Source organism: Microtus oregoni, unplaced genomic scaffold, assembly GCF_018167655.1.
Source record: "Microtus oregoni isolate MIOR12 unplaced genomic scaffold, Mior012 000012F_ref0000307, whole genome shotgun sequence".
NCBI classification, from domain to species: domain Eukaryota; kingdom Metazoa; phylum Chordata; class Mammalia; order Rodentia; family Cricetidae; genus Microtus; species Microtus oregoni.
In genome coordinates this window covers 42,108,727-42,136,606 of record NW_024543071.1, presented here as the reverse complement: position 1 = coordinate 42,136,606, position 27,880 = coordinate 42,108,727, and the positions used below count along the sequence as shown (strand labels likewise).

At 42.6% G+C, this 27,880-nt stretch overlaps 1 protein-coding gene across 1 annotated transcript in view; it reads left to right on the top strand.

The window, feature by feature from the left end:
- Positions 1-27,880, top strand: part of LOC121454718 (protein prune homolog 2-like) — a 158,120-nt gene that overhangs the window by 33,137 nt on the left and 97,103 nt on the right. The window contains exons 2-6 of the mRNA XM_041662152.1: positions 5,061-5,165; positions 8,487-8,689; positions 11,561-11,724; positions 23,087-23,236; positions 25,673-25,767. Coding sequence (XP_041518086.1) covers positions 5,061-5,165; positions 8,487-8,689; positions 11,561-11,724; positions 23,087-23,236; positions 25,673-25,767 — 717 coding nt within the window. The remainder of the gene's footprint in view (positions 1-5,060; positions 5,166-8,486; positions 8,690-11,560; positions 11,725-23,086; positions 23,237-25,672; positions 25,768-27,880) is intronic.

Sequence of the window (27,880 nt, the reverse complement as noted above, 5' to 3'; positions counted from 1 at the left end):
TTTTATTCAGGCCCTGACTTAAAATAAATCCCTGCATGGCTGACCAGCAAGGCTATACCTTGAGTTTAGCCTTAAGTATTTGGACTATAGCCACAACTTTTCTTATAAACTATACTGTTCGTAAATGCTTTGTGCTTTACATCGTCCCACCCCTCTTATCTGTAGCCAATCAATGTCAGCGACTCATATCTTCCTTTCACTGTTCGTTGTAAAAACACCTCCCGCTCTGTAGTCCACTGGGCGCATCCAGCTGTTACTAGTTCTGCTGCTGAATGTGTGAAAATGTGTTCCCAGCCTGGTCCTTCCCTCGTTGGCTCCTGTAAGGATTCAGAACATCATTTTAGCCCAGTTTCCTTAGCCTCAAGAGTTTGGAATTAGTAGTGATGAGGGCAGAGGCTACCGGTAACATAAATTTATCTGAATTGGCTATTTTGGTCCTATCGGGCTTATATTACCTCATGTTCCTTTTCAGTCCTAACCACTGAAAGCCCTTGGTTCTTTCCTAATTAGGTCACCAATTAAATTATGACATTTATGGGAACACTGAATGTCATATGCTTGTGTCCTGTGCTTGCTTGTTCTGTCAAATGCTTTTGCTTTGTCCCACAACCTGACGTGCACTTTAAGAAGAAACTAATTATAATCTCTTAGTCTCTTATTACTTTTTAATTTCGTTTTTGGAAATTTATTCTTAAATATTTTTTGAGATAATTAGTTCCTTTTTCATTGCTGTGACAAGAGCAAGTATAGAGGAAGCTTTCTGATTGACAGCTCGAGGGTCCCGCCCAGCACGGCAGAGAGGGCATAGCAGCAGGAGCCTGCAGCAGCTGGTCACATGCATGCTCAGGTCTCCTCTTTTCGTTCAGCTCAGGACCCTAACCCAGGGATTGGTATTGGCCACATTCACAGTGAGTAACACTTTTCTCAGACTACCCTAATAGACACACCCAGAAGTGTTTCCATGGCAATTCTTAATCTAGTCTAGTTGACAATGATTAACCATCATAGAATCTCACAGTGAGATTTAGCATAGCTTCAAAGTTGTGATTCTCCTGTCTCAGCCTCCCGATTTTCTAGCATTACACATGTGTGCCACTATGCCAAGCTTTAGTATTTTCTATCATTTGAATCCAGAGCAGGCAGCTAGTGAGCCAAAGATCCTATTTAGCATATAGTATTTTAAAATTTTGTGTGTATGAGTGCTTTGTCTGAATGTGCGAGTATTTTGTTGGCTTTTAAGAAGAGCTAGGAAGTTAACTTCGATAAAAGTCTCATTTTATCGATATATATATATATATAATTTGTATTTTGAAATTGAAAGCATATTCAAACTGTGGTCTGAAATACTGGTGAGTTCGGTGTTTTCCTGCATTAACTATGGGAAATCACTGACAGTGCACTCGGAAGCGCATTTCAATGGTAGAGCTGGCAGTACCCAATTCATCTAATTATGGCTGTTCTGTCTGTATGAGGCTTGGGTATTAACAGTAAGTCTTTGTCTCGAGATTTCTTACACTTGTTGTACTTGTGTACCATGGGGGGGGGGCATTTACGTGCCAGAGCGGTTCATTGCTGACTTAATAAAATCATGTTTAGGCAATCCATGTACTTGTCAGTTGCTGAGTATGTTGGACCCTTTCTAACCTCAGGATCTTTGCATATATCCTTCCCATGGCCTGTGGTATCTTTAGGCTCCGCTCCCTGGGTTCACATCTTTCCTCAAACATCAGAGTTTCCAAGAACCTCACCTAAGCACACTCTTAATCTTCGAGCAGTGCTCACACTTCCCATTATCTCATTATTGAGTTCATCAGCTCCAACACACTCAGCTCAAGGGGCCATCGTTTCTGCAAAGCTCTTCTCTTACACTGGAGCATGGCGCGGGAAGAAAGTGCTGGAGCTTAGGCACTGTGGCACTAGCTGGGTTAGCAGATGGGTGATGTGTTAGTTACCCTGGTTGCCCATGAAAGCATAATTGCCAAAAGCAAGCCAAGGAAGGGTGTGTTTTATTCCCAGTGCCAGACTAAGCCCTTCACAGTGGAGAAACTGTGGGGGCAGAAGCTCGAGGTTCGACTGGTCATCCCAAGTCGGAAAGAACAGAGAGACGAGGGCTGGAGCTCAGCTCACTCAGTCCTTGTTTAGTCCAGGACCTTCAGGCCATGCAATGGTACAGCCCTCAATCAAAACAATCTATTAATAATAGAAGCGCGCAATTGGACATGCCCAGGGGCTTGACTCCTACCTGAATTTAGATCCTGTCAAGCTGACCACTGAGGTAGCCATCGTAATGATGAATGGCATCAGAAGAGACCATGACAATGAAATAATGTGATACGCAGGGAGAAGAGTAGCCAGGGGAGAGGAGTAGCCAGGAGAGAGGAGTAGCCAGGAGAGAGGAGTAGCCAGGGGAGAGGAGTAGCCAGGGGAGAAATGAGAGAGTATGCAGAAAGAGGCATGCAGCACCACGGGAGTTCTCAGGGGTTTTCACCAGAGTCTGCCACAGCTCTGACCTCAAAGAGAATGTGTCATTTGTCTCTTTCAATAAAGAAGACATAGACCATGATTATTGTAGAAGGGTCCTGTCTTGTGAGAACTGGGCTAGTATCCTTTGGAGTCCCAAGCCTCATTATATAGCTCCTTTCTTTTCTAAAGTAATAATTGCGGTTGTCTCTGGAAATGCATCAACACGGAGCTATTGCTATGCCCTGCACACCTTCTTTTGTGTAAGTTGAGGGTTGGACACAGAGCTATGTTGGGAGTGATGAAGCCTAGATAAGAGATAGGTAAGCAGTTGTGTCAATGTCCCCAGTGTCTGCAGCGTCTCTGTACTTAGTGTGCGTATTTAGCTCTTTCTCTTTTCCTGTGGTGCCATGTCCACTCGAGTGGGCTCAGAGTCATTAAGGCATTATGAAGTGGTTAGATGGGGCAGGGGTCAGCTCTCATGGTGTCAGGCTGTAGAGTCTAGAAACGAGCTTGGCCCCATCGCAGGCTCCTCTGACCTGTAAAAAGCATTGTCGATCTTCCTATTGCCTGTCTCATAAGATATGGGAGAAGTGAGGTAATGTCTCCTCAGACCTTTGAGCTTCTCGGAAGAGCAGCATTACAGGAATGTGATATCGTAATACACTTGCTCATGTTGTAATGGGCTGGAATTCTATTTCCCTAAATTTATTTAGGTGCTTCTAGAATATTGGTTGTCTTGACCTTGAGATCTAAACCTGCACTAACCCCCTGAGAGGATGTTCAGTTCTGAGAGTCAGCTGTGCATTTGCACGGTTAGAAGCTGGAAAAGGGGGGTGGGGCATGAGAGCTAGACTAGGTAGTAATGGGAGAGGGAGCTTGAAATCATCTTTAGACTTTGTTTGACACCCTAAATATGTTGTTTGCTTAAAAAAATAAATATCAAAGAAATTGAAACTGTGAGTCTGTTTTAATTTAGCAGTGTCATGACATGGGCATGACTTATGGAAAATCTCTCTGCCACTTTTCTCTGTGATGGACTCTACCCAACCTCCTTCAAGATTTTCTTCATCTTTTATTGATTCATAAAATTGTCTGTGTCCAGATGGGATGGAGGTAGAAGAGGAACTGTCTGGGGAGACAAAGGGGACTAGTGGGAAGGGGAAGGACATGAAAGGGGAGGGGAGGAGAGTAGATGGGGGATAAATATACTCAGAATGTATTCACACTTCCCTGAACATTGTCTCATGTAAAATAGTAAAATAATTCAAAAACATTTACTTCATCTTGGTGCTTGGGCCAAATCTTTGAGATTGTTTAGTAATTTTTAATAATTTGTTTCTGACTTTGATATCACCAGTTCTACACAAATGATAAGAAAACTGTCCAGTTCATTTGCAAGATACCTGCTAGGTTATTAGGTATGCTATGATATTTTGTTTTTGTCTGCACATGAAGGAACCCTAAGTGTTTGCTGTTGAGCAGTCCCGAGCATTCCTGCCGTTTGGGGCAAATCCACAATCTGTGGCTGCCTAGTGGGTCTTAAACAGGGAGATGGAAATTCGTGGTGAAAAGCGATTGATGTAAACTCAGGGGCCACTGCCCTCACACTGTGAAGATACTGATTGCTAGCCAGCGTGGTGGAGCTTGCTGTAAACCCAACACCTGGAGAGGGGATGCAGGAAGATCAGAGGTTCTCCTCCATCAGCAACAGAGTGAGGCTGAGGCCAGCCTGGGAAAAGAAAGAAAAGAAAAGATATAAATTTATTTTATATTTTGTGTGCCAGGCAATTTGTTAAGGTGTTTTCTAGAAGCACTTAGGGTCTTGATATTTCAAAGGAATGTCAGCTTTCTATACAAGAGTTTAAATAGCTGTTGATTAAACTCCAAAAGCAAACAAACAAATGACAGAAAAGTATGTGTTCTTTTCTAGAGAGGTGAATATATACACTTTGAAAGAAGCAATGGAATTTGGACTTTTAGACCAATGATGGAAATCACATTCCTCTTTCTGAATGAGAAAAAGCTTTCATTTACCAAAAGCTAGGACAATATAGATAGAATATTTTTGGCATCCAAGACAGAATGCAAAAAAAAAAAAATCAAGCCTTTCCAAATATCTGTTTGACTACCTGGCCTGGGAGAGATATGAGAAAAAGTTACATTGTTTCTTAAACTAAGAAGCATGTCTTATATGGGGAGACATTCATAGCACTCGGGGCCACCAGCCTTCACAGCAACATGGTCTCTTACTGAGAAAGTAGTGCTCAGAGAAAGAGTTCAAAGGAAGTTAATCTGTAGACGGTCATGTTTTGGTGTATGTGTGTATTGCATATGTGTGTGTATAAACCTATATGTGCAGATGGGTCTCCCAGAATGGTTGGAGACCCCATAGGTAGCCTTAATAGAGGTAAATTATTTTTTTCTTGAACATGTTAACATAATACATAGTTTTTATATAATTTTGTGATAAATATATTATTTTCTGCCATTGTTTATGAGTATAGACAACCATACTTTTTCAAAAAACACTGAAGATTTTCCACTTTATATTGGTTGGAAGCAAGTAAAATTGTGATTTTTCTTTTTATTGGTTGCAGGATCGAAGTAAACAGTTGGAGAAAGTCCATGCCGTTATTGGACCTAAGTCATGTGACTTAGATTCTCTCATTTCTGCCTTCACATATGCATACTTTCTGGACAAGGTGAGGAGAAAGGGATTATTATATCCTTTGTACCTGAATTATGTGTCTTTTAAGAATAAATATGGGAAAAAGAGTCACTAACTTAGTTTCTCATGTTCACGTATATTATAGATAAAAAATATTAAAAATCCAGCAAGCAACAGGCATTTATTGAGCATCTCCTGTATGTTAAACATTATTCTGCTTGTGTCTTACTGTTTTCTTCTCAAAAGCATTTCAAACAGCATAGTAGCTGGTTGCTTTTATGAGAATTTAGAGAAACAATAAAAAGCAGGATTCGGGGCCTCTTTCTTTCCTTTATCATGCACTATGTAACTGTGCCTTTGGGAATAAAAAAAAAACATTCAGAACAACACATATGGGCAGTACATGAAGCCAGAGACCAGAAACAGGGTATGACATGCTCAGTCTAGGTTCTGGAAGTCTTAGTTGTTGCCTGTTAGCCCTGATGAAGATGTCCCTTGAGGGAGAATCTCTTGGCTCTGTGAAACAGACTCATCCACTTCCCATCTCTAAACTCCGTCAGCCCATCATAATGGGATTTATTGCCTGAAACCCCTCAGATATATGTTCTGAATGTTTGGGTACTATTTCCAGAAGGTTCACGGAATTTTTAATTTTCCAGAGTCTGGTTTATTTTATTTCGATTTTGTTTGGATCTGGATCCCCTGACACTATGCATAGCTGATCTGGAGCGATTTAAATTCACGTAAAACCTAGTCTTCCAGAATGAGCCGTGGGTGGCCGGCACTGCTTTAGGGCAGCTGGGGAAAATGATGGGTAACGTAGTCTCATCTCTACATGTGGGCTCTGCAGCAAATGTGTCTTACAAGTTGTTGAAGTTTACAAGGAAGAGCAATTGGCCTGAGAAGACGAATGTGTCTCAGTTGAGATGTGGGTATTAAACAACCCTTGTTCGCCACTGCTCATCCAGGTGACGGAGCTGGATTGACTCTAAGACCACCAGCGATGTGCAGTTTAAAGAGGGTGTATAATAATAATAACATCACCAACTATAGTTGTAGGGTCGTGCATGAGGATGCATCATGCGAAAAGGAGGTAGAAAAATTGTGAGTGATAAAAGATAGATGATCGGTCGGTAGATAGATAAAGGAAAACAGACTGATAGACCCTCCCTTCCTTTGGAGACTTTTAACTAAGCCTAGAAACAAATGTGACTTTACTAAAGTCACATTCTGGGGACCTTGTTGTTTTCATGTGTCTTGGTTGGTTTTTTGTTTGTTTGTTTGTTGTTTGGTTGGTTTTTGTCAACTTGATATAAGCTACAGTTAGCTGGGGAGAGGAGCGTCCACTGAGAAAATGCCTCTCTTCAGATTGCCTGTCAGCAAGTCTACAGGGGATTTTCTTGTTTAATGATAGATGGGGGAAGGCTGGGCTCATAGGGCAGAGCAGTGTGGCCTCTGGGCAGGTTGTCCTGTGCCGTATAAGAAAGCAGGTGGAGGAAGCCAGTAAGCAGCACTCCTCCAGGGCTTCTGCATCAGCTCCTGCCCTGAATCCTGGATGATGAACTACAATCTGTAAGATGAAATAAACCCTTTCCTCCCCAAGTTGCTTTCAGCTATTCTGTTTTATCACAGCAATAGAAAACCCAACTAAGATACGGTGCTGTTGTCTTAGCGTGGCAGGTCTTGCCTGCTGTCTGCGGACTGTGCCTCTATAGAGTTTTCCTGAGAACTATACTCAGTCTCTCAGGGCTCTGTGGCTTCGCATGCTCTGGTGAGGAGAACATAGGCCGATACCGTGTGACAGAAACAGAAAGTGAAGGCTCAGAAAGGAGAGTGGCTTTCTCCAATTCATCAAGCAGGGGCTGTGGCTGGCATCTAGTTGCTGGTCCCACCTGCAGAATAAGTCCTGCATGGACAGCTTGGGACACACACTCTGATTCGTGTATTCTCCTCGACTGCGTTGGCAGGAGTTCGATACAACGGTCAGTTAGGAAGAGTAATGTGCTCTACACCAGTCACTAGTGATGGTTATGCAAGTGGCATTCAGTATTAGCATTACAGAGCAAGGAAAATCCATTCAGTGGAGAAGATTTTGTGTTTTGTGTACAACAGCAGCGTCTGGTTCACTTATTTAATTCAGGAAATATTTGTTAAATGTCTACTGCTGCCTGATTGTTTTATGTTTTGGAATACACAGTAGAACAAAACAACCCTGCCTCTTTAATGTTTAAAGGGGAGACAGACACTGGGGTGTTGAACTGTGTAATAAACACATGCTTGTGACGGAGCCATGGGGACTCGAGAATAAAGGCTATTAATTATTCAGAAATAAAGTGTCACCAAGCCCTTAAAGTAATTTTTAAAATACTTTACTTTAAAATTCATATAGATGAATAAATTTATTGTGAATCTGAAATTCTCTTTCTTTTTCTCCCCATATGGTCACCGCAAATATTTTATGTAAGAGTTTTATGAACATAAGTCTTTGTATATAACAATATATAATATATAAAATAATACAATGTATGAGTTCAGTAGAGATTATAACCTATTAGTATGTGTGCTAAACCTGACTCCCAAGTGTTTTGCATTTTAAAAATGTCACAGTCAGGACTGGAGAGGTGACTCAGCAGTTAAGAGCACTGGCTGCTCATCAGAAGACCTGGATTCAACTTCCAGCACCTACATGGCAGCTCACAACTCCCGTTCCAGGGAATCCAGCGTCCTCACATAGACATACATGCAGGCAAAACACCAATGTATGTAAAATAAAAATAAATAAATTTTTTAAATGTCATAACTGAATGTCACAAACCATATGTAAGCACAGAGTTTTCCTGATGACCCCGAGGAAGCAGAAGATTTAACTGTAGCAGACTTGAACAGTTGATTAAAACCAGGTTGCAATCTAATTCGATAGGGACAGATCTGCCTTCTTGTGTCACCTGAGTCTGTCCCCAATTAATTATTTTGTCAATTCATCCTGGCTGTGCTGGTGAAATGGTTCAACAGATAAACATCCTTGCTGCCAGACCTGATCACCTTTCCCAGGACCTACGTGGTGCGAGGGGAGAACCGGCACGTGCGAGTTACCCTCTGACCTCCACATGCGTGCTGTGGCGTGCGCGCACACGCACACACAGAGAGAAGTAAATAGCGTAATGTTAATTTAGAAATATAACACCAGGGCCTACTTACTAGTGGGAAGTGCTCTGTGATTGGGCTCAGGGAGATTCGTTTTGAATGTCACATGGCTTAGTTATGGCCCAAAGACTTCGGCTCCCTTTCGCCTTTTGCTTCGCGCTGGAGGAGAAATGGCTGTTTCCGGTGGTTGAATTAGCTTCTCCTTCGGTAGGTCAGTCCACCCGGGGTCCTCTGCTTGCCAGTGCTGAACATCCCAAGGACCGAATTCAGCTACTTCACAGAGACGAGGTTCATTTTAGAAGAGCTGAACATCTCTGAATCATTCCACATATTCCGTGATGAAATTAACCTGCATGAGCTGAACGATGAAGGAAAGCTGTCAATAACGCTCGTGGGCAGCAACGCCCTGGGGAGGTAAGACTCACTGGGAAGCTCTGCACATTTGTCCCGAGTGCAGGTTTCCTCTCAGCTGTCACCATTATTAATGTCTCCTTATTGTTGTTTAAAAGAGAGAAAAAGAAAGAAAGGAAGGGGCTTTATGGGAAAGAGTGATTTTTTCTTTAATAACAAAATTTGGTTTATGTCAGTTCTTCATTTTTACTTTGAGATTGCAAACATGTTTAAGTAGAATGCTCTTGTAAAATTTACCAAAATAATATTTCCTTACAGTGTCCCAATAATCCCATGTATTGACGTTAAAAATAAGTAACAAAAATTGAAACCAGATAAAGCAGAAAGGTTCTACAGAAATCTCATAGAGAAAGGGGAGAAGCTGGGAAATGGGCCACGTGTTGCTGGTTTTCCATTTTTATGGTAAAAGAAGGACAGGCTGTTGACAACTCAAGTCGTTCAGTCACCCCATGCCACAGACGGGAAATGCAGAGCCCGGTGTCATTGATGGCTTTGCCTGAGGAGCCATGTACACTCAGTGGGGAGCTCAGATGAGAACCTGGTTTCTCTGTGTGCTTTCAGGAGTAAGCAGAGTCCCTCCCTACAGGTGGCTGCAGAGAGGCCTCTGTGAGCCACTCTGTTGACTGAAGGGCATCAGCTAACCCTAGAGTTTGAAGTGCTCCTTCTTTACCCTTTGACCATTTACCTATTTTTCATGACCATCACTAACCAACCTTGACCTTAGAATACTTGAAATAAGACCTTCATATTTAATAATTTTTAAATGTAACCAGTTTTTAGGACACATACTTGCATATGAATTAAAGTATACCGAGGCAGCATCAGTTATACAAATGTTATAAAGTGTTTAGAAAACAGTCTATGGTCTACTTTCATCCCTATGCTGTTTGAGGCAAATGACATTCTTCTGAATAATATTTGTCAAGCATCTGTTGAGAAGAGGCTGGAAGTTTTGGGTGAGCGTTTGGACTGCCTTCAGCTGTCAGTTGTATTTTCCAGCTTCCCATCACAATAATGATGTACCTGACACAGCCACCTAGACAGTCAGAAGAGGTTTATCTTTCTCATGGCCCTGGAGTGTCAACTCTCAGCTCAGGTCACCAGAGGGGGCTTTGGTGAGGACGGTACATCAACAGCAAGAAGAACGAAACAGCCACACCTTGGATCAAGGCAGAAGCTAAAAACCAGAATCACCCAGTCTCGTCTCCAGTGGTTTAAGGATTGAGCCAGGCCTCGCCTCTAAAAGCCCTCAGCATCATCCAGTGTTTCCACCAGGGACGCCATCCTTCCTGCACATGTGAACCTTGCAGGAAACTTAGTCCCCAAACCACAGACAGCCTGGGTGCTCCTAGTTTTCACACACTGGGCTAAAGTCATGGCCAACTTTTTCAAGGCAACACATGTACCAGGCACGAGCAAAGAGAACACGACAACACAGATTGGGGGAGAGCTTTGTCACCCCTTAACTTGGAAAACGTTAGGCTTGTCTTTGACTGAGGTTATAAGCTCTGGGCTTGCGGTTGTTTATGAAACGGAATATTCCACAAAAGTAAAAAGCTAACTTTCTTCACTGTTGCTCGTTTGTTTTTGAAGAGTCAAAAAAAAAAAAACTGTAGTTTTATCTGTTATCCGTCTGCTTTGAGAAAACTCACCTCTATCACATGTATGAAGTAGGTGAGGGGTAGGGGATGGGCCAGTGACAGAACACTTGCCTAGCATGCAAAGGCCCTGAGGTTGATCTTCAGCACTCCAAAAATTAAAAAGTATTAATTAGCTAATTAAAAGTTTGAGTTTTTAAAAGTCATGGTGACGCCATCACAGGCATAGTGGTGTTTTGTTTTGTTTTTTTTTTCTTCTGAGCTTCGGTGACTGTTCTGAGCAGGTACTAGTAAGTTAAAAGCCACCTGCTCCACACTCTGGTCACCTGACCATGAACACTGTCCGTAGCCCCACTGTGCCTCAGTTTCCCCATTTATAAAAGAAAGATCTTACTAGAACCCATCTCATAGGGTCTGAACACAGCTACAGTGTTTCTGAATCATAGCTTCTGTGAACATATGAAATACTCTAGGAATCCTGGGGACAGGGATGAAGGGAAACAGCACGTGAGGAGACACAAGAATAAGATCCTGTTTACCCCTCTGCTGCACGCATGCACGCACGCGCACGTGTGTGTGTGTGTGTTTGTGTGAGAGAGTTTGTATGAGAGAGTGTGTGTGATTGTGAATCTGTGTGTATCTCTGTGTGTGAGTGATTGTGTGTGTATGTATGGCTGTGTCTGAGTGTGTGTCAGTGATTGTGTGTGTACATGAGTGTTTCGTATGTTTGTGTGTGTGAGAGTGTGTGTATGATTGTGTGTGTGCATGTGTATATGCATGAGTGTATGAGTGTGTATGACTATGTGTGTGTATGTGTGTATGGGATGATGTGTGTGTGTGAGTGTGTGCACCAGCACCCATGCCAAGGACCGCAAATTCATACAGGCCAGATATCCATGTCAGAAGTCTTCCTCCCTACCTCATCTTCTGAGGGAAGGCCAATCACTGAAACGGGTGCTCTCTGATTGGCTAGACCACCTGACCAGCAAGTCTCAGCTGCTCCCTGTTCACCCACCCACTTGTGGTCCTGGTGTGACCACAGCAAGGAGTTATGGTCAGGCATTTCCATGGGTACTGGAGCTCTGAACTCAGGTCCTGACGCTTGCTCTGCAGGTGTCTTAGCCCACTCTCCAGGACCTATTCTTCACAGTCATGAGAATTTATGTTTGGGGCCATTTAGAGGAAATTATTATTCATGTTTAAGTAGAGACTGAATTATCCCCCACGTGAGAAAACATGCCTTATCTCTTTCCTTTCCTCTCCGTTTAATTTACAGCGAGGACAGAAGTTTGGAAGCCGCAGTTGTCAGAGTCATTAACCCCGGTGAGCAGAGCGATGCCGAGCTGGGGTTCCCGGAGTCTTCCTCCTCGCTGGTGCTGAAGGAGCTCCTGCACGAGGCCCCCGAGCTCATCACCCAGCAGCTGGCGCATCTCCTCAGAGGTGAGGCTGGCGCTGCCAGAGTCAAGACGGGAGGCTTAATGGGCTGGTTCTGGGCCTGTTCATGCAGAAATAGTGCGATCCATTCTTGGGTTAACAATCCCTTTAAAGACCCCGGGAAGCTCCATCAGAGAGGCAGGGAGTAAAGAGTTTGTTAAAGAGTAGCATTATATTGAATATTAAAAATGTGCAGTTAGAAACAGGCACAAGGGTCTGTGCTGTTTCACTAGATGAGAATGTTAAATGGGGCTGCTGTATCCTAGTTGGAGAGAGAGCCCCTCCTCTGGCTGTTAATAGCTTCCAAAGGAGCTTCCTGCCTAGGACAGTGTGAGTGTGGATCAGAATTCCCTGTTCCTGTGGCCATGGAGTATCCCCAATACTTATGCATGCTTACCACACAGAATCCTGCCTGCAAGGCAAAACATCCAACTTTTGTTTCGATGACATGATACATGGTCCTCCAGCTCATCTTTCACATCTGTTTTTAACATGGGACACTGCTGTGTGGTACTGTCCCAGTGAACCCTCTGTATCCATGGTCTCCATCTCATGAACTCAACCAACCCGAAAAACAAATCACTTTAAACTGTTTGTATCAACCATAGTAAAAGCATCTCTCATTGTTATTCGACAAAAAAATCACCATAACAATTGACATTTCTCTATTGTATTCCTAAGTAATGCAAGGGGTTATTAAGTATTGTGGTATTAAGTATTACAAAGTATGGTGTATGAAATACATCTGAGGATTTGACATGATGCAAACAAACACTACATTATCCACATGAGTCTAGAGGGACCCACAGACTTTTGTGTCCATGTGAATCCTGAACTCAGCCTCCTACCGACGCTGGGGAATTACCATATACTACTCTTCTCCATTGCTTGAGCCCACTGCTACCAATACTGGTCCTCACATTAGAACGTGTCCATCAACCTTGGCTCTTCAAAATGAGCCCAGGCCATTCAGTTACTTTTGCATATGGGACTTGCAAAAATATTTTTGTTTTTGTATAAAGCTTTCTTTTCTTTCTGCAATTCACTTTAGACCTAGTAGGCACAAATTATCCTCAAAATGTTTTCTACAGCAGTCAGTCAGGAGACAGTCTGACGGAACAGAAAACAGGACAGATGAGGACAGGCTGGCTCAACGCTTCCAAGGACTTTCTTTTTCTGCCTCACTTTATACTATAATTTAGAGGGGGAAAGTCCAGGAGTTACACCCATTCCTCTAAAAGTTCTAGAACTAATGGCCCCTGGAAACTGGTCATAAATATTGTGGTGACGATGGATGTCTGTACCAATGCTGTCCTTGTAATGGTACCTTCAGCTAACCCAAGAAAGTGGGTTTTTTCTTTGTAGTAAGGCAGACAAGATAAAAACAATCAAGAATCTCAGCTCAGGGAAAGCTGTGTGGCAATTCTATTGTGTTCAGACAAGCACTAGAGAGCATGTTGTTTGAGTATCTTAGAGACTGAGCAGTTGTTTTAAAAGTCCAGTACACACATTATTTAGTGGGAAGACGTAGCACAACTCATCTTCATGAGGTTTTACAAGCAGCAAAATAACACGGAACTGCAATACACAATGATGTAGCTTGTTTATGCTGCTGCGACTGCTAACGATGACAATGATGATGCTCAGATTTGGAGAACTAGAAGGGACTATTTGTCTCTTCTGGTTGTCCCTTCAGAATGTTTAGTAGAACTTTGTGGCCATGGTGCATGTGTGTGCTGCCTGTGTGCATGTATATGGAGATGAGGTGGAACATGTCCATACAGAGGGAGCTAAAGGATGGTGAACCAGCTAACCTGTCCTTGAAGAGATGCCTCAGAGGTCCGGGTTCTGTCTTCAGAATCAAATGACTTTCTCATATTTGGGAGAAAGAGATGAATTTTGTAAAGCTCTTGGATCTTTAGTTATATGAGAAAGAAGTTGAGTTAAAGTTTGCTCTGTTCCCTGAAGTCAAACTTAGATTTCATAGTTCTCTAATTACATGTAACATCAAGTATAAGGGACTTGTTTTCTGTCTTCCTCTAAGCAGTGTTAGCATCCTTTAATTTGCAATAGAAACTTCAATCTTTCAAAACAGTCTTCATTAGCAACTGTGAAGTTACTTTCATGTGAACTTGACACTGTAGATGGAAATTTCTGTGCCCACCCAGTCCCACAGCCATTCAGTCCTAAAGAAAAACACAGAGGCTTTTATTAATTATAAACTGTTTGGTCTCTTAGCTAAGGCTTATTATTAACTAGCTCTTACAACTGAAATTAACCCATAATTTGTATCTATGTTTAGTCACACGACTTGGTACCTTTTCTCAGTAAGGTATACACACCTTGCTTCCTCTGCTTTTGGTTGGCAACTGCATCTCTGCCTTTCCTCTTCTCAGAATTCTCCTTGTCTGTTTGCCCCACCTATACTTCTTAACTGGCTATTGGCCAATCAGTGCTTTATTAAACCAATATGTGTAACAATATTTACAATGTACAAGAGCATTTCTTACATCATGACACATTTTAGACACGTTTTCTATGTGCTCTTCTACATCTTAAAAATACAAAAGAAAATTAAATACAAAATTTTTATGCCATGTTTGGCCATGAGAAGTTATAGATATAGCTCTCTTAGATGTCACAAGACTATATACTTATGCCTGAGACTTAGCAGATTATAAATTCTAAATTTATAGTGACTTGAATACTATATGAATTTGCCTTTTGCTTCTCACACACATGATTACACCCAGATCCTGTCACACCAAGTTGTATCTGTGTAGTGACAAGTGGATTTCAGGTGAGCAAAGAAAATGTCCTTCCACTCTCTGAGAAGACTATGTGCTTCTCAGCCAACTCGGGGGAGGGTAAACAAATTTCAGTCCATATGTTCATATGTAAAAGATGGGGACAAGTTCCCCGCTACAAGTCATCATATTCAGAATTCAAGCCCTCAAAGCTTGTGAATAGCATAGCTTTCCTCCGTCCCTTCAAGCATCCATCTTCTCATGAATTGTGCCCCTGACCCCTGAAGTTTTTTGTTATTGTTGGTTGGTTGGTTGGTTTGTTTAGATATTCCCAACTTTTCCTTTCTGGAGGACTCACACTCAGATGCCCCTGTACAGTGCTTGTTCCTATCTGTCTGGTACTCTTCTACCTGTCCCTGCAGAATGTCAACTTCATGGGGGGAATGAAAGGACCTTGTACTCTGTGTCCACTACCCTACCTGCTACGCTGGTGCCTATACTTCTGGCACATCGTAAAACTCTGTGGGATGAACTTTTCAAAAATGGATTTGGGTGGGTTTGGGAAGTAAGGAGGACCTAGAAGGAGTTAGGGGAGGGTAAACCATAATCAACATATTTTGAATGAAAAAAAAATCTATTTTCAATAAAGATTTAGACAATTTTTTAATTGATTTTATTGAATCTACATTTTTCTCTGCTCCCCTCCCTGTCTCTCCCCTCCCCTTCAACCGTTTCCCATGGTCCCCATGCTCCCAGGAAATCTTTTGACAAAATGTTTAAAATAGTGTTTATACACTCTCTCTTTTCATGACGTCATGGTTGTGGTAGTGTCTGATGCTAAAATGGCCTGCTGTTATGGCCATCCCTATAGTGTCCTTACTGCCTAGAATATGGACAGTGTTTCTTCCACTAATACCCCTCTATTATCTTTTTTTAGCTTGTAGAAATCCTAGGGGGATTTATTTCATTATTTAGCAATGACTGACTTGCTTTTGTTTTCATCAATTGTCATTATATGTATAACTTTTAAGATTATATATATATACATATATATAGTATATATATAATTTTAATCCTTTTGAAGCATAGTGCAAAGAAAAGAATACAAAACCATGTCTATAAAATGTAAATATGCAGCTTAGTAAATTATCAGGAAAGAAATGCCCTTTGATTTATACCCAGCTAAAGAGGAGGAACATGAAGACATTGCCTCCTTCTCATGCCTACAGCTCACTCCTATCTGGAGACAGCCAGCATTTTCATTTCATGACATTTACATCTTAGCTTTTCTTTATATTTTAGCCAGCCCTGTGTATGTACCCCAGATTGGTCCACATGGGTTTTGTGTGATTGCGTGCTTTACATCAATGGACCCCATACAGCACACACTCTAAACACGGTGTGTGCTTTCGTAGACCAGTTATCTATGAATTATTGATTTTGTCATTCAAATCCTTCTTGAACAGAATATTTGAAGTAGCTTTCCAAAAAGCATGTAATATAATAAAACAGTAACAGAGTCAAGATGAAGAGAAAGAACAGTGGAGGAGAGAATCAGATCAGGATATCATACAACACTTGGGGCTGTGGCTACAGTGTTCTCTTCCAAACTTTAGATATGAGCTTTTTGAAGCAAATGAGACAGAAGTGTGACTTCTGGAGAAATTCACATTGTTATAGAGTTGGGTACGGTGTTTAGCTATGGATCTCTGTTCTCAAGAGTACCTACCTGACTCTCTTAGTTCCTTTGTTCTTCAAAAGGAACAAACTAATTTTAAAAGTTGTCTTTTCTTCCCCATCAGTCCTCTCAGAAAGGTACTTGGCTGCTCTCACTGTGTCCACTCCTCTGTATCTGCTGGTGCCTCTCTCAACACAAAAATCCATATTCAGATTCAATCATATGTGATATTCTCAGTCCAAAAACGTACTACTGCAATGGGTTATCAAACTGCTTGCAATATACTATACTACCTGATTGCTATGGGTATTGTTCAGTGGTTGTTCGCATACCTGTCCTGCTGTCATCGTAGACCAGAGCTCCTTATGTTTCTCCGTTTTCCTTGCCATGGTAGCTTTTTGGCCCCAAGGACAATTAGGGATATGTGCTAACAAGTAAGCCAGCGCAACCAACAGTGTTTCAAGGTTGGTAGAGTATTTAGTCATCTTGAGATAATTTCAGTTTAATTTATTTTATTTTAAAATTACAACACCGCAGTAGACACTTTAGTTCCTTCTTCTAATGAGCCTGTCCATCTGGTCTTCCCCGGTGCCAGCATCCATTTGCTTCTTTACAGTGGTTTAGAACAACACATATCTCCTGAGTCAGCTTCTTCACCCAGATGAAGCTGTATTTCCCAGAGTGCCTGCACTCAAAGTGAAGGCTGCCAAGTGGTTTGGTTCTTCCTCATGTTTGCTGCCCCCGTGCAGTATTTAATTCAAGTAAGGTGCCACTGAAGAGCCAGAGGAGGGGAAAAAAAACTCCCCCCTTTTGAAGCATCACCTGAGTAGGTATGGAGGTTGCTGGCTTTTCTTGCATCCAGTCTTGCAAATTGCAGTTAGCTCTGTATATCCACCACCCCCACCACCCCCAACCCCCCCCACCCCCCGCTGTCGTCACCATGCTAGTGCCCCCTGTAGTTCCCCTGCTAGCTCAGTTTCTTTGTCCACAAGTTTCCTCACTGTCCATCACTGGGCCTTTTGCATAAGCTTCTCTCTCTGGCACTTGGCCTTGAGCTGGGGGAAAACTTTCATTCTCCTGAGTTGTGCTGCAGTAGGAAGAGCTTTTCTTCCTGTCTGCACCCCAGTAGCTGCAGGCAGAGAAGAGAATGCAGGTCCTTAGACGGGTGCTTCTCGGCCGCTGCCTCTTGTCTTCATTTGAAACAGTAATTTCAGGGCATGAATTGTTAACATCTAGTTCATCCAGAAAGGCATCCACTTATGAAGTATTATTTTGAATTAGTTGGGTAAGAAATTACATGTAGAGAAAGACACAGCCGTCATGATGGTAAAAATCATGGACCTTGGTTCTTGGAAATGTGTCTCCTTTTGTCTTTGTTTTTATTGTACGGTTCTTTTTTTTTCTTTTCCCTTTATCTCCTTTTCTTACTTCTCTCTCCCTTCCTCTCTGGAAGAGTCTTTTATTATTATTATTTTCAAACATGGCCTATGTGAACATACCTAGTAGTCACATTTTATGGTCATGTTCTGGGTTTGTGCCAAACCCAGTTACAAACCCACCAGACTGCTCAACCTGTGCTGTTTTATTTCCTCAGAGATGGATTCTAGAGGATGGCTGCCAACTTTAAAATCCATTAAATTGCTGAATCATCATATTGAGTGTGTGTGTGTGTGGGGGGGGTGCGCGCATGTGTGTTTTCAGGAACCATTTGGCAGTGAGGCTTCAGCAGCCACTGATTTCCCAGCATGCTTCCATCAGGTCCACTCTTTGCCCAAACAGTCCTTCATGTTTGTGGGTATAAGGCCTTGATAGAAGCCTTAAGTTGAAGACTCGAGCAAACAGCAGCTCTCTCCTTTAGCCTAGGACAAAGTGGAGAGCCTTGCCCAGGTCCTCAGAAGTCGGCTCTATTCTACCGGCAACCCCAGCTGACCTTTAACAAAGACTAGTTGCTTGCTATTTTGGTAGACTGGATTAACAGCTTCAAAATGGTCCTTTTAAGGAGGTCAAACGGGGAAACAAAACAGAGCCAAGGTGGGTTTTTTTCTTCCTCTCTTGCCCGAAGGGTGAATCATCCCACTTACAAATGGTTAGGACAGCCAAGGGCATTCTGTTGCCTGCAGTGTTCCAGAAGAGGCTTGGGGTAGGAAATAGAAATTCTACTTTTTCCTAGAAAATCGAAGTAACTGTTCAATTCTGATGTTACTTTTTCAGCCACACAAGGGTAGCCTTTCTCTTACATTTAGATGTTCTAAATTTGCAAGAATTGTAAACAAATAATATGCTTACTATTGTGCCTTTCTAGATAAAGATGGGAATTACAGAGTATATCTTTTCCTCTCCTTTCTCTTCTCCTTCTCTGCCCACCTTTGTTATTGATTCTTAAATATTTTTTTTCAGTATATATATAAAAAAAATCAATCCCAGGTAAACACAAGAGAGATTTAAGCCCCTCCTTCTTTTTCTTTTCTGTTAGGACTTTGTCATGTAGACAACTCCAGTCTCCCATGCTGACTGTTTCCCAATTTCTGGCGCTGTAGGGTTAGCATGCTGCAGTTGCTTATGGAATGTGTAGTATTAGCATGCTGCAGCTGCTTAGATAGTATGCAGTATTAGCATGCTGCAGTTGCTTAGATAGTATGCAGTGTTAGCATGCTGCAGTTGCTTAGGGAGTGTGCAATATTAGCATGCCACAATTGCTATCAGCAAGAGGGCTTTTACATCCCCATTCTTTTGAGCAAAGCATATTACAGTTGATTTTTTTCTACAGAAATAAAACATTTGTTATATTTTATTACAATTGTTTTCTTTGTTGCCTACTATTAATCCTATCCCCCCTTATCAGCCTGTGAATAACTGGGATACTTTTGGGTACAGGTTTATGGATTGTTTCTGTCCTCAGAATTAGCTAGAAGTTAAGTGAATACTCATTAGGAACAGGTTCTAATGTGCTGACAGGTGTCTTTGGTTACTATGTATCGTGATACCAATGCTTAGCAAAATTATACAATTACTAAATGTATTTCTGGGCATTCAGAACAGAGGTAGAGGAGCTTCAAATTAAATTTTATCCTTTCAGTATTAGATATATTTTATGTACTTACCCACCACCAAAACAAAACAAATTCCAAGACAAAATTTGAACTAGAATAAAAATTGGCTTCAGATCACCTCCGTAATACCTATTCTAACTGCATAGAAATTTGTGGAGTTGTACAGACTTTGGGTCTGGTTAATTTGGGTGTTTGATGTTTTTATTTATTTGCAAGTCTTTAAGTAATAAAGTTTTAAAACCTAACATAAATAAATACGATTCTGTTGTGGAGCGGAAAGTCTCCAAAAGAGTCCTGGGATTAAGCAGGTCTGTAGCCCTTATTGTCCAGTAACGATAACTCAGGCTGTGGGGTACATCTGCCTGAATAGGATTCCCTGTCCTTGTTAGGCCATGTCCTTGCTTCTGTCAAGTCAGACTGACTCAGCCAGGGACAGGAATCAGACTGACTCAGCCAGGGACAGGAGGCTTTTTCAGTGAGCCATGCTGTGGGGTTTTGTTTAATGCAGTATCTTTGAGACTAATTTTAAACATCGCCTTTCTCTTCTATGTGTTTTATAATCAAGACTCTCAGCCACATGACAGGTCCACAGTTGTCTATAGAAAATATTAAAGTGCCCTTTGTTTCTTCCTATCTGCCCACCGGTGTGGAGACTTCCCTTATATTCTTCCATCGAGATAACTCTGCACTATGAAGAGCATGAAAACAGATCTGAAAATCCAGCTGGTTTCTGTTAAGCCCAATACCAGGGGGGTTACGCAAACATGTAAAAAATGCTACCTTACTTTTGTAGAATTTGAAAAAAAATACTTTGACTCTTAAAATACTTCCATAAAAACATACCATTACACAATTATCCTCACTGTTTCTTATGGGACTTATTCACCACTTTATAATGCTTGTTCTTAGTCATTTAGAAATGAACGACACATACAAAGCATGCAGGATACTTAACAATGTGGAAGTATATGCTTAGATTCTACCACGGTAATAAGTTTTATTATTGTACTACAACCTTATGCATCTTACCAAAATTAAACATTAATAAAGAAATCTTCAAATCAAAACAAAGTGGATTCTTAATCTGACCATACCAATCCAGTATTTATGAAAGATATTTTTAAGTATTTCATGTTTGGATGCCATTACATTTTTAAAACTTGGTTTTTAATTTTTTGCGATTGATTATATAGATACAGTTTTGTGTTATTGGTCTTAGATGCATGAAATTCCTAAATTTACTTACCATTGACATATCACTAGTAGGGTCTTTAAGGCTTTTGCAGACATCTTAGAAGAAGAAAGGTGGTTTTTATTCTCCCCCTCCCATCTCTCTCTTCTTCCCCTTCCTCTCCTTTTCCCATTCTCTTCTTTCCTCCCCCCTTTTCCCTCCTCCCTCCTCCCCATTCCTCTCTCCTCTCTCCCTAGCCCCTTCTGCAACTCATCGCTATTGCGGTGTGCTTAATTCCATATACTTTAAAGTGACTGAGATGCCGGTCCCCCGGGGAGTGTTGACTCACGCTGACCACAGACTTAGAGCATCAGAATGTTCTTACTGGCATTGGGTTTTGCTTCTGTCTGAAATCATGGTCTTTTGCCTTCTTGATTATTTTAGAGTAGGATTTCTTGTGACATACTTCCATCTTTTCCCTACAAAGGTCTGGATTCAGCCATGTTTCCATCCACTATCCGGCTCTAGGATGGGGACGACATGTGTGCATTTTGAAGACCTGGTTCCGTCCTCTTCCTATATCCACTCTTTTAACTGAGAAACCCAGTTCTGTTTCCGCTGCATTTTTTTTGTTTGGAGTGTGTTTTCTCTCTCACCGATTTAATCTTCGTCCATGTAATTGTTACAGTTTTACTGCCTACAGCTGTTTTACCTTATGTTACTCATGGTTTTGGTTTGTAGATTTCTTAAATGTTACACTTCTCTTTCCCTTTCCTAGCAGAAGCTGTCACACACATTGAAACCAGCCCAGTGTTCTTAGGTCCTTAAACTTTTCTCTGTAGTTTTGGCCGCTTTTTTTTCCTTCATGCTTTAGAACAGATATTTTCTGACTTGGTTTTCAGTTCCTTGTCACATCTGAACCACTGTGGAAAACCTTTTGGGGTTACTAAACTCAGTCATTAAAACCAGGCTGTAAATTTTCCCCTGTATTGGTGGTAGATTCTAATCCTCCAGCTAGTTTCCCCTCAGTCCCTCTGACTCTGTTCCATTTGTCTCCTCAGGAGATCCCCCCACACACTCGTTTCCACTCACGTGTTTTTAGGTCCCTTATATCTAGTAGCTTTTGAGTGATGGCTGAGCGTTACTTATAGACAGCATCAAGTCGATAAGGGAATGGTGAGTTCTTTTTTCTGGAGTGGACTTAACTTTCACACCTCAGAGGAGCTGGAAGATTGGCAGAGACCAGAACGGTCTGTTTAAGCTGACTCTAAGCAGGGCTTGCAGCACACGAAAAATGTTCTGTTTTTGTTTTATTTTTCTCCTTGGCAGCAGATGGCAAATCTTTCCCAAAGAGGGCCAGCAAGCACATATTTCAGGTTCTGTTGAAACACTTAAGTCTGCCCTCATATATATGGTCTATAAACAATACGTAAATTAGCAGAGATGGCCATGTTCCCACAAACTCTGTTTACAACATTGAGCGGCTAGTTAGATTGGTAACTCCTTAGGCCTCCCATGTCAAAACCCAGATGACTAAAACTCCTTCTCCCTGAGGCTTTCTGCAAGGCCTTATGAGACTTTGGGGTTCACAGGCTTCTCTGTCCAGTGGCTGCAACTTCTGAATTAGCAATTGCTTGGACGGGGAAGCAGCTGGAACGCTGGGTCTCCGCTCTGCGCGTCCACCATCCTTGTTCCTAAGATGCTGCCAGGGGCTCTCTGATACAGTCACATACAAACATACAGGATTGTTTCTGTGCACAGAACTTGGTTCTTGTTCAGCTGGTCTACCAGATCCAGGAGTTGGTGAACATCTTTTGTAAAATTTGGATTTGTGTTTGCCTTAAAAACAAACGGGAAATCATTTTTGTCCTTTAGATTTTAGACCCCCAAATCTGCTCAGAATCTCTTTGGTCACCCTCTACTTTTACTTGGTTGTTTCTACTAAATCTGTCCCATTTTCTTCACGGTAAGATGTTGCAAACACACAAAAGGAAATAAAACCAGCCACGCTCCCTGGCGTTCCTTTCCTATTTTGTTCTCCACATGGTAGGCAGACTACAAAAATACGCAGTGTAAGTAAGAGGGTGCTTCTCCTATTTAAACCTCTGTGGAGACCCCCATTGTTCTTAGAGCATGAATACAGACAGGAAGACAGGTTTTTTATTACCCGCCTCTAGCTCTTTGGCTAAATTTTTAACATTTCCCACTAAAACCAGAGTGTCAAATTAGCAACCTCAGCCTGAAGTTTAGAGCCAGCCTGTGAGACTGTATCCTTCGATAACTGTAAATTACTTCAGAGCTGTGTATGGTACCTGAAAGGCTAGAAACAGCCTTCAGGGTAGCCAGGCAGTCAGACCGTGTAGCTGTGTACTGTGGGGTTGTACAATCATTTGGTTATGAAAAGAAGTAAATTAATATGTAAAATCAGTAGCATGGAAAGTTGGAATATTAGTCTCTGTCCCCTTAAAGGGGATAGAATTGACGAAATTTTTGAATAGTTTGTCATTAATTTCTGTTTGAAATCATTTAAAACCAAGGCTGTCTCCTTTTCCGTGCTCGTGTGGGGATGTATTGCTCTTTCTTCCCAAACTCCATGCCCTGGGGAGTAGGGAGCAGTCTGGCCATTGAGGTCAGTACCCGCAGCATGAGAACTTGAATTTCACTGCTCCTATCTTGGCTGATGGAGAGGGAGCTCAAGAGCATTTATACCCATCCTTTCCAGGCAGCATCCTGTTCAAGTGGATGAGCATGGACCCCGAGCTCCCGGAGAAGCAGGAGGACATTCTCTCCATCCTGGAAGAACAGTTTCCCAACCTGCCTCCCAGAGATGACATTATCAGCGTGCTGCAGGAGACCCAGCTCAGTGCTCAGGGTGAGTGGTTGTCCTAGCTCCCATGGCTTCCAGGAGGGGTGGCTCGCCCCAGGAGTATTACCAGGAGGTCAATCTGAGCATGCTTGCACTTCCCTCCCTCTTTCTCTGTGCCTGTGGAGGGGCTGCTGGGTTTGTGCTGTTGGTCTGGGAGTGGCCATCTTGTGTTGGAACCCCTTGCCCAGGTTTCTGCCTGGGTGTTTAGCAAATCCAAGTGCTAATACATATAGTACCTGTTGAATAAATTGTTTTGAGAACATTGCTGGAGCAATGCCAAACACAATTGGCTTTCAGAATTCTGATTTCATTTAGAAGGAAGGGAGAGAAGGCGGCTAAGCCAATGAAATAGTGCTCTAAATCTCGGCTTTCGTGGGACAGTGGATTATCGGATTATCCGGATCAAATGTTGTTAATAATAAACAGCTGTGTTTCAGTGAGCGCTGAATCTCCTCAAGGTTCTGATAGTCTCACTCTGCAAGGATGATCTTCCTGAAGCCTCATGACACCCCACTTTCCAGATGAGAACACCGAACCCCAGACATACTTCTTTGCTCTCCCATCATCCAGGGCACATAGCCATGTCAAGTGAGCTGGGTAGAAGCTAACTAAACCCAGAAGGCCCACCTTTAAGGAGAAAATACTAAATTACCAAGTTTTCTCCCCTACTTTGGAGTTCCCTTGAGGCAAAGCAGTTTGTCTGAGGAGTCTCTCAAGTGCTTTAGCGGGCAAGGAAGCCCTGTAGGAGACCAGAGCTCGCAAGGGAACTCTGGGAAAAAGTTAAATCCGAACCTTAGGGTGGTCTCCTGTAGAGTGCAGAGGTGGATGGGCACAGGCCATCTTGAACCTAAGGCCTGGTGGTTAACTTTTTGGAATCTTGTGAGTTGGCTAATATTGGGTTAACAGTGTGGAGTTAGTCATGGTCGATGCTTCAATACCACAGAAACAGACGAAGTGCTGTTAAGTAGGTTCAGTTGTTAAATCGGCAGACCACTGAAATAGTAAGGACTCCCTAGCCCAGTGGAGAGTGAATCCTCCAAAGTTGGCTCTAGTGGTCAGCAAAGACCTCAGCTGGCCAGTGGAGTATGATGCTGGCCAAAATGAGATTAGAAAGAGGTTAGGGAAGTTGGCGGGGCCTTGCCAGCACCTGCCACGTCGACGAGTTCCTGTGCACGCGTGTCGTTACGTGTCTATGCACAGCGGCACAGTGGTGCTTGGCTTCATTCATTCCCTGAGCCACCCAAACTGCTCTTGTGACGATGTGCTCCAGAAATCAAAACAAGTCACAGTTCACTCTGAGTCAAATGAGAATGTGTCCCCATGCGGCTGTGATGGACAGCGTGACTGGCAGGGTGGGCAGTGGACTGTCTTCCTAAGCATCCAGAAAGAAGGCCTGTGCTTTCCAGGGCTCTGTAGTGAATCTTTCCATAGAGAAGGCCAGTTAAACTTTAAGACATACCCGTTCTTGTTTGCCTGCGATAGAGTTCACGGAAATCCTTCAGTCAGCCGACTAGAGTTCTCAACAGCTTTGCCGGTTCAGATTGTTCCTGCCATCAGGGAAGGGCTTGAGTAACACTTACTGCCAGAGATTATTACAGGGGTGGCCAGGTCAATTAAAACAGCTTTTATTTGTGTAAGACAGGCTGGCCCTATGCAACCTGACTTGCTTGCCTGGAACACTCTTCCAAACTGGCCTCGAACCCCTAAAACTCTGCCTGCCTGTGCCTCCCAAGTGCTGGAATGTGAGATGTTCAACAGGGCGCCTTGTTCAATTATGATAGTTTTATGAGCTACATATATAAGGTTTTATAAAATTATACTGGCAATTATAAAATTATAGAGGACCACCTAAATTGGGACTTTTGAGGCTATTACTTGGCTATTTTATATGGTAAGACTGCTCATCCCTTCCCCAGCCAGCCTGGTCTCGGCCTCTGGAGGCTGGTGCCCCAGTGTGTCCTGTTGCAGGCTCTCTCCTCTCTGACTTCTGTTTGGCCAATGGGAAGAGCAGTGAGGGCAGAAAAGGAAGGAAACTAACTAAGGCTGTGCACGCCTTTCCTCCTGCACTCTTGCTGTGAGGTCAGACCCTGACAGATTCTTTTCTCTAGTCCTAGATCCCTTGCCTTTGCTCCTTGCTAGTCCCTGGCTACTTCGTCTTCCATTTCTTCCTTTATCCCGCCACCCCTCTGTAAGTGTCCTGCCATTAAGAGCCGACTTTGGCATGGTGAGGGGTAAATTCTATTTCCTCCCTGCATCTTACTCGATGTAGATACTGCCACAGACGTTGTTTCTGACTTAGAGTGTGTTTATTACAGATAGAAGTAATAATATAAAGCATTGAGCTTAGTAGAATAAACTCTTTAAATAACCCCCAACATGTATTTTTTAACAGATCCCAAGTATAAATTGTTTTTTTTTCTTTTAATCTCTTGCTGTCCACAGGTTTAAGTATTGAACAAACAATTCTGAAAGATCTAAAGGAGCTGTCAGATGGTGAAATAAAAGTGGCTGTCAGCACTGTGACCATGACCCTGGAGGTAAGGACAGGGGGCTTTTCCAGCCAAAAGAGATTTCGCACAATTGCTGCCTGAACACCCGGAGTACAGCCTCATGTTGAGTGAGCCTCTTCTCCCCTGTGAGTCAGGGTAGGGTTTACTCTGAGGGTCTGACTGCCTGGGAGGTTATCGTTGCTGTGGAAACTCTATGTACACCAGTAAAAACCCTTCACGTGTGTCGGTGTTTAGTAGTGATGGTAACAGACATGACGACGGGCACTTGCGTATTTTCTTTGTGCAAACAAGTTGTGGTGTGCCCTTTGTGAGTTGTTTGGTCACATGCCATTTTGGTAATCGGCTGTGACAACTGCAGTGTTAAGAAGGGGCCACAGCCCTCCCGTGCGGTTAATGGACGACTTTGAATGAATGCCACCCTTGTCTTTGTCTTTCCTTGGTAAATTACCTCTTGTCTACTTTGGGGGTTCCCAATGACTTGTGTGTTAATCTTAATTAACCCAACTGATGGGAGCTATATTTTATCGAGGTGAGTCTTTGCCTTTGTGGAAGTCTGTTTGTTTGTTTGTTTGTTTGTTTATTTATGCTATTGCATTTCCTCAGTCAGGCTATCCACCCATCTTTGATTGGAAGCGTGGAGTTCAGAAGTGTGTGGAGATAAAATCTGTTAGATAGGAATGTGTCTTTGGAATGGTATGTTGCTATTTGTATCTTCCTTGTGATGATGGTGCCTGTCTCAGTGTGTCTATTTCTGGGGACTGGCTAGCACACATATTGGGGTCCACACTTCAGAAAACCCAAGAACAAACCTGGACCTTTGTTCTGTGACATCCCTGTGAATCCACCCCCAGTGATTCAGTTCAGCTCCTAGATGATGTACACGAGCCACAAGGGCCGGCTGTCCTCAGCACCAGCACGGAGCACCTCCGAGCTGACAGCACTCCTTTTCAGTGTGTGGCTGGCAGATCAATGCAACAGTTTCCATGGGCCTTCAGACTGATAACTGCTCCATCTAATTAGTTGTGGGTGTGAACCAATACAAGAGATGTGTGCAATTTGGGACGTAGTAACTAGATAATCACGTTCAATTAGAAATCTGCCTCGTGTCTAGAAACCCAAGTAAAACATGGATCCTGCAAGGGTCAGTAGCTCTGAGAATCATTTCTACTGGTTCAAGCCTTAGGGTTTTCTTTAGCTTCCCCCTCCCCTGTCCCACTTCATTTAATGGCATCTTATTAGGTTTTAAATGGCTTGTTTGGAATTCCTTTCTAAATTAACATAGAACGTCTTGTAATTGCTCAGGGAACTGTCTGTAGTTAGTGAGTTATTTTAAGGCTGTGAATATCATAGACTTACTGTAGCTTCGATGTACCTTCATTTGTTTTATAGCAGGATATAAATGGTTTTGTCAAATACATGAAACTATAAACGTTTATCAAGCAGACTCAGAGATGGAATGATTGTATAATCTTGACAGTAATCTCCATGGTGGTCCAGTAATTAATCAGGCAGTTAAGTATAATTCTGGAATTCCTGTGTGATTTTCTGGGAGGGGACAGGGTATTTGTGTATATCAACAGGTATATATGAAACTCACCAGCTGAAAGTGAGCTGGGATGTTATTAACACTGTGTCTGTGGTTACACCAGAGTGATGGCGGTAAAGAGAGAGAGCTGAGAAACAGAGCAAGGACTCCTGCCTAATATGCCATAGCTTCCCTGGAAGACAAGATGCCTACTAATCCAGTATGTCAGTTTAAACCCCACACAGGGTTAAAGGTGGAATTTATCTACCCTACCACCACCACCCCCGCTAAGGCATCCTGTGATACAATGCTGTTTTCCTAACCTCACTTTGGAGATGGAGATAATTCTCACCCTCCTCACCTTGTAAACAGAGACCAGAAAGGCCCAAACATTGCAGTTTTAGCAGAGTTGCTCAGTGCCCCTCTCCATCCGGTTGTGTCTCCAAGGAGGCTCCTCGCTGTCCCCACGGCTTTCTAGATCAGACTTGTTCTTCCAGGCATGGTCGCACTGGGCTGATACTTCTTCCTGGCCCCTAGAAACTCTACTCCTTACGGCCGCCTCTGAGCTCCTATGCAATGCTGTCTGTATAACCACTGACCTCCTGAGGACTTAAG